At 36.8% G+C, this 13,320-nt stretch overlaps 1 protein-coding gene and 1 long non-coding RNA gene across 3 annotated transcripts in view; one reads left to right on the forward strand and one right to left on the reverse strand.

The window, feature by feature from the left end:
* Nucleotides 1-222: 222 nt before the first annotated feature.
* On the reverse strand, nt 223-7,113 carry LOC125505586. The gene is made up of 3 exons (XR_007282255.1): nt 6,818-7,113; nt 6,501-6,762; nt 223-890 (listed from the first exon to the last, which is right to left on the reverse strand). It is a non-coding gene; the product is annotated as an uncharacterized LOC125505586 (long non-coding RNA).
* A 3,887-nt stretch (nt 7,114-11,000) lies between these two features.
* Nucleotides 11,001-13,320, forward strand: part of LOC109537919 (neuroendocrine protein 7B2) — a 3,859-nt gene continuing 1,539 nt past the window's right edge. The window contains exons 1-5 of one of the 2 annotated variants that reach the window (XM_048670151.1): nt 11,001-11,102; nt 11,497-11,684; nt 11,743-11,879; nt 12,022-12,227; nt 12,285-12,445. In XM_048670151.1, the coding sequence (XP_048526108.1) occupies nt 11,616-11,684; nt 11,743-11,879; nt 12,022-12,227; nt 12,285-12,445 (573 nt within the window). In that variant the 5' untranslated portion in view covers nt 11,001-11,102; nt 11,497-11,615. Of the gene's footprint in view, nt 11,103-11,452; nt 11,685-11,742; nt 11,880-12,021; nt 12,228-12,284; nt 12,446-13,320 lie in introns of both variants that reach the window. The other variant, XM_048670152.1, reaches the window with a different exon arrangement.

The following is a 13,320-nucleotide window of genomic DNA, read 5'->3' on the forward strand; positions in this document are numbered from 1 at the left end:
GGAAACACTGGGTTTTCTTTAGAAATCTGCAAACTATTGAGAGCAATAAGGCAAATATGCAAATGTCTGTGCTAGAAAAAGACGAAACACGCCAGATAGGGGGACCGGGGGGGGGGACGTGGCTCTACTTGGGCCACGCCTCCAATTATGTTTCGTCTCTTTCCAACACACGGCTTGTTGCACTGATCGATTATTCAATCAAATAATCAATAAAACGACGCATAACTATAATCACTTTATTCCATTCGTTCTGCTACAATGCCAAACAATTTTATAGCCGTCTAGCATAGGTATACATGTATATATAAAAGTTATATTATAATATACTAAAATCTATCTTCTATTATATTAAGTACATTACCAGCTAGTTATTGTATTATTACATATGTTTTCTTTCCAGCAAATTAGAGAAGTTTACCTTCCAAATATTGATGAACACAAAAAATCAGAATAAATGGTTTTTAACCCTCATTAAAGTGAAAAATACTAAAATGCAATAAACAAGAAAAGTGCTTACTGATTGCGACAACAAATAAAAAAATTATAGATACGTCAACTTTAGAGAGCGCATTAGAAACAAGCAACATTAAAATTGCTCAAAAGTAAAAAATGGTTATTTAAAAATATTTTCCGAAACATTTTATTATTGACCTTACTTGGATATTTCATATAACTTTGGAAGCACATTGGGTATTTGGGAACACACTTATTTTTGATCATTTGCTGCTTTATAATCGAACAGACGTTCGTTTGCAACAGCATTTGAAATGGTTTTTGATATGAATATTTCCATTAGAACTAGAAAGCAAACGTAGTTTTTCATGCCATGTTAGATAGTTTCTTCTTTAATGCTCATCATGCAGCAGCGCGTTTCCATTATATGCCCAAGCCTGAAAACAAATACTTATTAAGTAGTTTATTCTTAATTTGTAAATTGTTGGTGAAGTAAACGTCTCTTTGTTTAGTGGTTATTTTTCATTGCTTTTATTAGTGTATTGCAAACATTCAATTTAGAAAATTCGTAACTTCTAACAAAGAGCAAATAACAACTCGTAACTTTCACACTTTATAGAGGAAACTTTATTCTAAATAAGAGGAGAATTTGATTTGGATAGCACTAAATTCTTAGTTTTGCTGGCTTTGTAGATGTTGATGTAAAAAGCAAAGTTTTCACCCAACTGCAAGCTCAGCTTTAAAAATTAATAACTTCTGACAAAAAGCAAATTCCCACGCAAAACTTTCGCATTCTATAGAAGACACTTCAGTGTACACACTAAGTAACCGGATAATTTCATTCGAATCACACTAAATTCTGATTTTTGCGAGATTTGTAGATGTTGCTGCAAAAAATGAAGGTTTTACCCAACTGCAAGTTCATCGTCAAAAATTCGTTACTTCCAACAGAAATGAAACTCAAACGGGAAAGTCTTTCACTGTTTAGAGGAGACTTCGATTTGAGTTTTTTGAGGATTTCATTTTTATTGCCCTAAATTCTGATTTTTGCACGCTTTTGTAGATGATGTAAAAATCAAATTTTTTACACAACTGCAAGCACAACTTCAAAAATGCATAACTTCTAACAAGGACCAAGCCTTACTGCGAAACTCTCACACCCTATAGAAAAAACTCCATTCTAAATACCTGAGATTTTTATCAAAATCGTAGAAATACAAAGAGGAAATTAGACTTTGATAATTAAAATCTGGGTCGTACCAAATGTTCAAGATATTGAAGCAAATATTGTTATTATGTAAAACAGCATACGCTTGCCCGATATTATTCTATGTACAGCATCGATAAATTCCAGAATTATTGACCAAAAATAGATGAAATTGGCCCGATGGCATTCGTGGGCGTGCTTTGAATAGTTTGCGCGTTGTCGGTGTTTAATTTGTAAAGTGGAGGCAAAAAGGCATTGAAATTCGCCACCTAAACAGGGAGTTTCATTATCGCGAACGGAATTTTCCTGTCGTTTCATTGCAAAGTGAGTTTTTATGTGCTCGAAGTATTTGGGGAATTTGAAAAAAACCGCACAGCCAAGACGGTAATTGGCACAAAACGTCTCGCGCCTTGACATTATTTGCCTTCCGGCACGAAATTATTAGAGACATTTTTCCCTGCGGGGCCCTATTTAAGTGAACACCACGAAAATAGAGCGGATATAAATCAGACCAATTAGGCCGCAATCGTTTTATATTGCGACAGCTCCGGAAAAAAATCAGTGCGCCAAAAAAGCGACGACTAAATTCAATAGAAAAAGTGAAAAATACACAACTTTCCATCATGCTTCGTTCTAATTGACATCTTGCTGCAATGCAGTCCAATTGTGCATCTTTCGTATAGAGTTTTCAATCATATGCACCTATATAGAGTGACTCCGTGCGCCATAAAAATAATTTTCCTGCATAATAGAGTTTAGACTACGTAATTTGCATTTAAATGAAAATATTGGAAACTAGTGAATGTCCGCATAAATTACTCGCTATCTGTTCGGTCTTTGTGGAAATTGATTCATTTTAACACAGCACAATATATATTTTTTTTCAATTTTATTGCTGTGAGTTTCGTGACCGATTTATATATATATTCATTTAAATACTGTACTTGTTTCCTTTGCCACTTCCGCATCTTGAATATATTGCGCTGCTAATTAATGGTCACTCACTCTTGAAGTCAAATTGCACTGTAACTGTTCTGTTGCTTAAAATTTTCAATAAAAGCTTTACATAAAGGGAGCTGAAAGTTTCATTTAAATTGCACCGAATTCCCGTTTTTGTAAGCTTGCCTGCGGAAATGCCGGTTCAAGAGCAAACGCTTTTAGACAACTGCCCGCTAAAGTTTAAAAATTCCTAGGTTTTAATGTAGAGCAAGTGGCAACTTGAAAGTCTCGCAGTTTATAACACACACTTGAATCTAGAAAATGTACTAGTTTTGTTCGAATCGCAGTGAATCTTGACTTGTACCTAATTTGTTATGATGTGTTGATGTTATAATGGAACTTTTACCCAATTGCAAGCTCAACCTTAAAAATTCATAACTTCTAAGATAGATSAAATCGCACCCCAAAAGYTTCAGTCTGCATAGAAGAAATTTCAGTCTGAGTACTAGGAGAATTTGATTCGAATCGTACATAATTCTGATTTTTGCGCGTTCTGTAGATGTTGATGTAAAAATAAAGGTTTTMCCAACTGCAAGCTCAACTTTAAAAATGTATTACTCCTAACACAGAGCAAACTGCAACAGGAAACTTTCGCACTCTATAGAAGAAAYTTCGGTTTGAGCACCGGAAGAATTTCATTTGGATCAAACGTAATTCTGATTTTTCCGAGGTTTGTAGATTTAATGTAAAAATGAAAATTTTTTCCCAACTGCAAGATCAACTTTAAAAATTCATAACTTCCCACAAAAATCAAATTGCACCACAAAAGTTTCGCATTGTATAGGAGAAACTTGAATCTGAGCAACAGGAGAATTTCGATTTTTGCGCTAATTGTAGATTTTGCTGCAAAATAAAAGGCTTCAGTCTACTGCAAGCTGAATTTTAAAAATTCCTAACTCCTCATCGAGAGTAAGCTGCAACCTAAAATTTGCACCGTCTATAGAAGAAACTTCAACTTAAAAACCTGCAAAAGCTCATGCAAATCGCACCAAATCCTGATTTTTGCGAAACTTGTAAACAACTAAGAAAAATATAAACTATCTCGACTTTTACGACGGTTAGAAAGCGCGACTCCACAAAAGTAGGAAATTAAAAATCGCTCTTTTAATGGCCAGAACGTGAGAGTAAATCGACAACTGGATGGAATGAGAATTGGATTTTAAAACAATTGTCAATTTAAGAGATTATTTTTAATTGAGAAAATTTTATTGAATTAAAAATCCCCTAATTCCATCGCTTACGTGTTAAATGGTAAATTCACTTCCAAAACACTTTTGCTAATAATGCATTAAAATTTAAGGCGCTCACATTGCGGCTGTTGCCAAGACGAAAAGCAATTTCCATTTTAATAATGGACCATGGAACAAATGGAGAGCCTATTCACTTGCCAGCAACAGTCGACAATTCCATGAAGTCCTGCTGTTTTTTTAACCACATTCTCGTCTTATTTTTGAATATTTCACCCTGATGGGGGGTGGAACGCGTTCAGGAAATGCTTGTCAATATAGGTGTCGGTTCTGAGACCGTTGGAGATATATTAGGTGGCTGGTTCGGCTCCCCTTGTTCCCCATTAATCACTTCAGATGAGGGCAACTTAAAACAGAAAATCGGTCGGTAGGAGTTGTAGTGTACATAAATAACTCGACATTTGCCTTACCAAGGCTTTGTATTGTTTTGGAATTTGGGAAACTTTCCGATCTGTTCGAGTGGAAAGTGTGGGAAAACATTTTGAACTTTCAACGCCCTCCCCTTAAATGAAATGCTGTCGGAAAAAATCCGCTTTACTGCGATTTGAATGAAATTCAAATTCAGAGTTTTCAGACCAGCGTTCATTCAATGGACTGTGAAAATTTCAAGTTGGACCTTGCTCTAGACTGGAAGTTAGGAATTTTGCAAGTAGGGCCCGCATTTGAGGAAGAACATTAATTTTTTCGCCAACATTCGCAAAGTGCACAAAAATACTATTAAGCGTGATTTCAATGAAACTCTCGGATTATGCAGGCTAAAGTTTCTCCGTTGAGGAGTGAAAATTTAAGTGCAGAGCTGCGCTTGGATTAGAAGTAACCATTTTTTTAAAGTAGAGGCGCCAGTTAGATGGAAACAGTTGTTTTCACACCAGCAGTTGCACTCATAAATCGCGCAAAAATCTGACTAAAGCGCGATTTTAATGAAACTCGCCGAGTTTTCAGATTGAGGAATTTCCTATGGACTGTGCAAATTTTAAGTGGGGGCTTGCTCCAGATTCGACGTTACAGGTTTTTAAATTAGAGCCTGCAATTGGGAGGAAACGCTGATTTTTCACGTTCAAAGTGAGCAAATCTCAGCACTAAGTAGGATTTAAATGAAACTCCGCATCTATAAAAAATGCAGACTTAAGTATCTGCTTTGCATCGTAAAAATTTCGCTTGGCGGCTTGCTCTAAATGGGAAGTAATTTTTTTTTAAGTAGCACCTCCAGTTGAGAGCGCACAGTAGTTTTTCCTCGATATTTACAAAGTGCGCCAAACTGACAATTAAGTGCGATTCGAATGAGATTAAAATATTCACAATGGGCGCACAAACCACAATTAAGTGCGATTCGAACGAAACTGCGACCGTTTTTACATTCGAGTTTCTTCTATGGATTGTAAATATTTCAAGATGAGGCTTGGTCTAGATTGGAAGTTAGGAATTTTTTAAAGAGCTCGCAGTTTGGAAAAAAACACTCCTTTTTACGCCAGCATTTGCAAAGTGCGCAAACCTCAGGATTCCGGGAGATTTGAATAAAAATCTGCAATTATGCAGACTAAAGTCTCAGTTTTGCACTGTGAACATTCCAGTCGGCGACTTGCTCCAGATGAGAAGGTATAATATTTTCAAATTAGCGCCTGCAGTTGGGCGAACGCAGTCGTTTTTACCTCCGAATTTACAAAGTGCGCAAACATCAGAATTAAGTGTGATTTCAATAAAACTCTTAGATTGTACAGGTAGAAGTCGCTCATTTGCAATGTAAAAATTTCAATAGGCATTTGGGACTGGATTAGAAGTTATATTGTATTTTTACACCAGCGGCTCTCTTCATTGCTGCCCGAAAATCTGACTTAGGAATACGAATGAAACTCTCTGAGTTTCAGCTTCAAGTTCCTCTGCTGTAGTCCTTGGCTGAACGTTAGCAGAAAATGCTAAAATAACGGAAAAAACCGATGTTGGTCTTCCAGCAAAAATTCTCGAAAAATACCATAAAAAACCACTTACTTTATCTAGGAAAAACAATATTTACACCGCAAAACTTTCTCCAGCTGAAAGTGCATCTCAAGTAAACGATGCCGTTTTCCAAACGTGGTTTCCGCCTGTCGCTTACACGCAGATATCATAAGTAGATGTAACTGAATTGGGGTCACAAAAAATCTGCGATGTAAATCCGCACCCCTAATATACGAGGAAATGCTGATATTACAGAATAACTTCCGGCATATGGGAAAAGTTTAATAGTATTTCTTGCCTTGCCAACAATTCCCTATAGAAAAGGAAGTTTAAAAACTAAGCCCAAAAGCAAAGAATTAAAATAAAAATAGAAACCACTTGAGAAAAAGTTTCAGATAGATTGAAAAAATGAAGATTTTTTTCGGTCCATTAATAAATAAATCTAGCCCAGTCCGGATGAATGGGGCCAGTGAGCAACGCTGCTATAATTTAGTTAGAGAGCTCGAAGTTTAATTATCAAACCAATCTCACATTGCGAGTTGATGCAATTCCTTCTTGAAGTTCCAATTTCCCGAATGGAATAGTATCAATCAAGAAATAATGGGAATCCAAGGAATTTTGATGAGCGATTAGTTTGCCACTGTAATCCATGTACTTACCATCAGACTTGATTAACTGGGGCATTTTGTATATCAGCCGATGGGACAGTGACGTAGCACTGCAAGGGGCCACTGTCCAAGTACGAGGAATCATTTTCCACTCTCCTACCTGGCAAATAGTAGACCAGACAGGTGACTCCGACCAGGAACAGAAAAAACACGAAAGCAATATCGAACATAATCAGGTAGTTCCAAGTCAGCAACCGCATTACAAACTTCTTGCAGATTTCTTGGGCATTTTCCTTAAAAACTTCCAGTAGCTCTAAGAAAAAATTCTCAATCAAAAGAAAAATTACCCGTAATTTTTTGCAACTTACATCGGCCCAACTGTCTGGAAGCCTGGAATCAGTTCATAGAAAACGGTAACTTCTGATTTAACTCACTCGGCAACTTTTACGTGAATCGGTTGAACAAATGGGCGCTACGGGAATTGGGCAGAGGCAGGACGTCGACTGATTTGTGTGGGAGTCTGCAAGCGTCGTTTCTGCTTAACTAGTGGTTGCAAGAAGCGTCGCGACGCTCTATTCCTGCGATACTCTAAAGCAAGGCTCATGACCTAAATGGCACCGGCTCAAAGCCGAAATAAACAACAAAATGTCCAACAAGAATATGGGTTTTTTGCCAAATAGATTTTCAATTTTTTCCAAGTCATTCTCTATTTATTTTAAATGAATAATAATAAATGTCTTAAAAAAGTGCAAATATTTAACTTGGATGGAATGCTCCTTTTCTGGAGCTTTTAACAAACGGTGTTACTAAAAAAACGACAAAATTAACAGATGAACCAAAGCGTCCATGTAAATGATTCGATAAAATCTCTACTATCCCTAGTATTTACAAAGTGGGTAAAAATCAGGTTTAGGTGCAATTTGAATGAAATTCTCTACCATTTCAGCTTAAAGTTTTTTCTATGGTCGGTCAAATTTTGAAGTATGGACCTGCTCTAGATTGCAAGTTACGAATTTTTAAAGTAGGGCCGTTAATTGATGAGATACTCTAGAGAGTTTGTCCAGTAACATTTGCAAAGTGAGCAAAAATCAGAATTCAGTGGGATTTGAATGAAACTCAAAGGCTATACCGAGTCAAGTTTCTGCTTTGCAGAGTAAAAATTTCAGTGGGTTGCTTGCTCTAGATTATAAGTTATAATTTTTTAAAGCAGTGCCTGCTGTTGAGTGGATACGGTCCTTTTTTCCCAGTATTTACAAACTGCGCCAAAATCAGAATTAAGTGCGACACGCATGAAATTGAAACATTCTCAAGCTTCAAGTTTCTTCTATGCACTGTGAACATTTCATGTTGTTGCTTGCTCTTGATTGGCAATTGAAATTTTTTCAAATAGAGCCTGCAATTGGTGAGAATCACTCGTTTTTACGCCAATATTTGCAAAGTGTACAAAAATACAAATTAAGTGCAATTTGATTGAAACTCTGCTACGCTGGAGATTCGAGCTTCTGTTTTGCACTGTGAAAATTCCAGCTGATGACTTGATCTAGATTATAAGTTAGAATTTTTTAAAGTAGCGCCTGCGGTTAAGTGGACTCAAATCATAAATCAGTGCGATGCGAATGAAACTTAAATATGTTCAAGCTTCAAGTTTCTTCTATCTACTGTGAAATTTTTAAGTTGGTGCTTGCCCTGCATCAAAAATTAGGACTTTTTAAAATCAAATCGTCAATTGGAAAGACCAATTCCCTTTTACACCAGCATCTACAAAATACAAAAAAAAATCAAATTTAAGTGCGGTTTGAATAAAAATTGCTCACGTTGAAGTCTCAGGTTTCTTCTACGCACTGAGAATTTTTGATGATAGAACTTACCCCAACTTAGAAGTTACGAATTTTTCAAATAGAGTTTGTAATTGGGAGAAGCACTTATTTTCAGGCCAACATTTGCAAAGTGCGGAAAAAACAGTATTGAGTAAAATTTGCATGAATCTCTGCGATCTTGCAGCCTCAAGTTCCTACTATGCACGTGGAAATTTTGAGTTAATGCTTTCATCTGGATCAGAAGTCAGAGCTTTTTAAAGTAGCGCCTGCAGTCGGGTGGACACATTCATTTTTGCAGTTGCTCTCACAAACTAGGAAAAAATCTGGATTAATTGCGATTTTAACAAAAGCCTCAATATTTTCTGACTGGATTATATTCTATATGGACCGTGGACATTTAAGTTGAGCCTTGCTGTAGTTTGCATGTTAGGAATTTTGTTAGGAGTTAGGAAGTAGAGTTTGCAATTGGGAATAAACATCATTTTTAAGCACAACAATCAATCTTAAGCGCGATTTCACTGAAACTCTGATATAATGCAGATTCAAGTATTTTCTTTGCAACTTGAAAATTTTAGCTTGCGGGTTGCTCTGGGTTGGAAGTTACAATGTTTTAAAGTACAGCAGGCGGTGGGGTGCACACAGTCGTTTTTACCCCGGCATGTACAAAGTGCGCTTAAATCAGATTTAAGCCGAATTCGATCAAAACTTAAAAATCTTGAAGCTTCAGGATTCTTCTATGTACTGTGAAGATTTCAAGTTGTTGCTTGCTCAGCATTAATAGCAAGAAATACTTCAAGTTGAGTACAAAGTTTGAAGTAGCTTACTCTTAAGCTGAAAATTAATGGACACTCTCCAACCTACTGAAAAGGATTAAGACTGAAAAACAGTAACAAAGACGAACAAATTAATTTCCATAAAACCATTCTCCAGTGCTGGTCTTTTTGATCTATAGGGTCCAATATTTCACTGCCAGCGCGATAATCGACTTACCAAATTCCCCCCTCAATAAACATCCATTTGAATGGGTGTTTTTCCCAACATTTCAGTGAAGCTACGACATTAATGCACCTACACTTTCCATGGAAAGGTGGGTGGAGAATTTATAGGAGAATGAGGAGAAAGCGCGTATCTGCAATAACTTTGAAATAAATCCTCGACCTTAAATGCCTTAGAGCCAAAAAAATAGACGTTTCTTGTAAAAATGTTCGGTATTAACTTGTTGAATGCCAAGTCATTTAAYAMRSGAATMTTGCACSATWTARWAATGTTTTTCGGGCTGTAAAKCCGTKGYCCATGGGAATTTCTTMKWGAYGTTTCGTCCACAACTGCGGTGTACATTATCAAAGAGCCTTTGATAATGTTCACCCGAACTGCAGGCGCTACTTTAAAAAGCTCTAACTTCTGATCCAGATGAAAGCATTAACTGAAAATTTCCACGTGCATAGTAGGAACTTGAGGCTGCAAAATCGCAGAGATTCATGCAAATTGTACTCAATACTGTTTGTTCCACACTTTGCAAATGTTGGCCTGAAAATAAGTGCTTCTCCCAATTACAAGCTCTATTTGAAAAATTCGTCACTTCTAAGTTGGGGTAAGTTCTATCATAAAAAATTCTCAGTGCATAGAAGAAACTAGAGACTTCACCGTGAACAATTTTTATTCAAACCGCACTTAAATTTGATTTTTTTTTGTACTTTGTAGATGCTGTTGTAAAAGGGAATTGGTCTTTCTAATTGACGATTTGATTTTAAAAAGTCCTAGTTTTTAATCCAAAGCATGCACCAACTTAAAAATTTCACAGTAGATAGAAGAAGCTTGAACATATTTCAGTTTCATTCGAATCGCACTGATTTATGATTTTGGCGCACTTTGCACATGCTGGGGGTTAAAACGACCGAGTACACTTAACCGCAGACGCTACTTTAAAAAATTCTAACTTATAATCTAGATCAAGTCTACAGCTGAAATTTTCACAGTGCAAAACAGAAGCTCGAATCTCCAGCTTAGCAGAGTTTCAATTAAATTGCACTTAATTTGGATTTTTCTACACTTTACAAATATTGGCGTAAAAACGAGTGATTCTCACCAATTGCAGGTTCTATTTGAAAAAATTTCAATTGCCAATCAAGAGCAAGCAACAACATGAAATGTTCACAGTGCATAGAAGAAACTTGAAGCTTGAGAATGTTTCAATTTCATGCGTGTCACACTTAATTCTGATTTTGGCGCAGTTCGTAAATACTGGGGAAAAACGACTGTATCCACTCAACAGCAGGCGCTCCTTTAAAAAATTATAACTTATAATCTAGAGCAAGCAACCCACTGAAATTTTTACTGTACAAAGCAGAAACTTGACTCGGTATAGCCTTTGAGTTTCATTCAAATCCCAGTCAATTCTGTTTTTTTGCTCACTTCGCAAATGTTAGTGGAAAAACTCTCTAGAGTATCTCGTCAATTAACGGCCCTACTTTAAAAATTCGTAACTTGCAATCTAGAGCATTATCAAAGAGCCTTTGATAATGTCCACCGCAGTTGTGGCCGAAACGTCAGGAAGAAATTCCCATGGACCACGGCTTCAAAGCCCGAAAAACATGTCTATATGTGATTTGACCGGCCGTGAAAGCCTTCATAGCCTGAATCTTGCCCAGTTTGGTTTAGCTGAATGCAGGGAATAATTAGAGCACGTAAACTTAGTTAGATTGAAAATTTATTTTCTAGAAAAACACTTTTCTAGCCCTTCATTGCATGCCAGAATGAATCTGGACACATGCGCGAGTTTCTATCGATTGCGGGACACAAAATTAGTTTCCTGCCGCGTGTACGCTGCTCTTTAAGGGTAAGTCCTGCTCAAATTACCACAATTCGCTTACCATCTGCTAGTTGCTGGCAAACACCAAAAATGTATATTGTTTTGTACCATGGAAGACACTTTCAAACCAAACTAATTAGGAATTATGCAAAAATCTATTGCTAGAATAATCCTACATCGATTTTCTGATAACATCCGTCAATAGACCGAACGCTCTAATAGGAAAGCTTTGCCATGAACAAACAACAAAAGCGACTTAATTTCAGAAATAAAAAAATACTTACTATCTATTTTATATAAAAAATTGTACATAGTTTGTACGGTAGCGCGTTCAGAATCTAATATAGTCTGTCGGCCAACGTTTCGACCCTTTCTAGGTAGAAAAGAGTTAAAACGTTGGTCAATCTCAAAATACATTTAGTTGCCCAAAGACGACCACTCAATTGAGAAGGGAAGAGATAGAAGATAACTGGAGGTTTCATCCGACCGCAAACCCGCAATCATAACAGACAAAACCTGAACATTTCAGAGCTGAAAACGATGAAATCGATCATTTTTGTGCTGGTGTTGTCCTTCACAAGCATCCTCGCCTATTTACCAAGTGAACAGGTACGCAAACAAAGTATAATGGAAAGATCAAACACTTTTTACCCATCCTGCTTTGCAGGAAGGTTTGTTGCCAGGCATTGTCCTGCGTGACATTTCTAAATACCTAGAATTGAACGATGGTTTGCGTTTGGATACACGGGCGCTATCGAGAAATGAAGATGGGCAACTGTTTCCATTGGATTATGAAAACTTGGGGCAAGTTTTAAAATATGCGAACAACTCGGGCGCTTAAGAGGCGCAATTACTAGGCGGAAAGTTTTTTGGGGCGCAATGATGGATGAAGAGCCGTAAATCCTTATCGAGTCAGGCAATTAATCAAGCTCATTAACTTTTTCAGGGACGTCAACATGTATCCAAGCATAAGGGATCAGGAGTATTTGCAGCAAACCAGCCTGTGGGGAAACCAATACATATCGGGTGGAGCAGGAGACGGCAACCAAATCCTCACTCCAGGCATAAAAACTACCAAGCAGGAGATCAAAACCGATGCCTCATTGCCTGCTTACTGCAATCCCCCCAATCCTTGCCCAGTTGGATACAATGGTAATATAGTTTTAAAAAACTACCCTTCAGGGGGTAAATCTGGAGGTTTCTCTGCAGAAGATCAGGGCTGTTTGTCCGACTTTGAAAATACATCGTCCTTCAGCCGAGACTACCAATTGCTGCAGGATTGCATGTGCGATACTGAGCACATGTTCGACTGTCCTCGAGCTACCAATCCACTTGTGGATGAATTTTCCAACCTTCTACGATCATTTGAGGTAATTTTTTGCTTTCAATCGGTTTTCTGATGTTTCGCCAGCATTGGATGCGCTCATCTTTAGAGTTGATTCACCATTAAAGGTTTAGAATCATGTGTTAATTTGCATTAGAAGCAAATTAAGTTCTGCTTATAAATTGGGCTTGTTGCTGTGGATTTTTCTTCGGATATTTTAGTTCCGTTAGTCCGATTTGAAGGAAATTATCAACATGTTGAGCTTTATGAATCTCTTATGGACAGCAAAAATTTCAAATTGCTGCTTGCTCTGGATTAGAAATTAGAAATGTTGAAAGAAGAACCTGCAATGGGGAATACACCATTTTTTACATTAAAATCTACAAAGCGCGTAAAAATCAGAATTTAGTGCAATTCAAATGAAATTTTCCGACTGTTCAGATTGAAGTTTCGTCTATACAGGGTGATTCAAAATTGACGTCATTCCTTTTAAGGGGTGATAGAGGCTCCCTTGGGGAGTACGAGAAACTTACTTAAAAATTTTTTTTTCCAAAATTTCTAGAAGATATTAACAGTTGAAGATCGAATTTCAACTTTGTGATTAAGCATTATTTTGAAATGATTCCATGTTTAATTGGTAGCATATTGGAATACTTAAGCATTTAAAAAGAAAAATTACGATCTTTGCTTCAAATTACGAAAATGCTTGATATAAAAAGAGTGCTCTTCTACAATTTTTCGATGAAAAGGCACAGCGGCAATGATGTTTTTTGTCATTAACAGATAGTTACAGGTGGATAGTCTTTGTCAATCATAACAAAAATTTGTCAAACTGTGACTTACTTTGAATTTCCTTTCACGAATTTGCGGATATGCGATTAGTTCGGGGAAAATGCTACAGTAACATAGCAGAAGCTGAAA

This window comes from Dendroctonus ponderosae, unplaced genomic scaffold (assembly GCF_020466585.1).
Source record: "Dendroctonus ponderosae isolate FM_Combo_2020 unplaced genomic scaffold, Dpon_F_20191213v2 Dpon_F_20191213_1, whole genome shotgun sequence".
Taxonomy (NCBI): domain Eukaryota; kingdom Metazoa; phylum Arthropoda; class Insecta; order Coleoptera; family Curculionidae; genus Dendroctonus; species Dendroctonus ponderosae.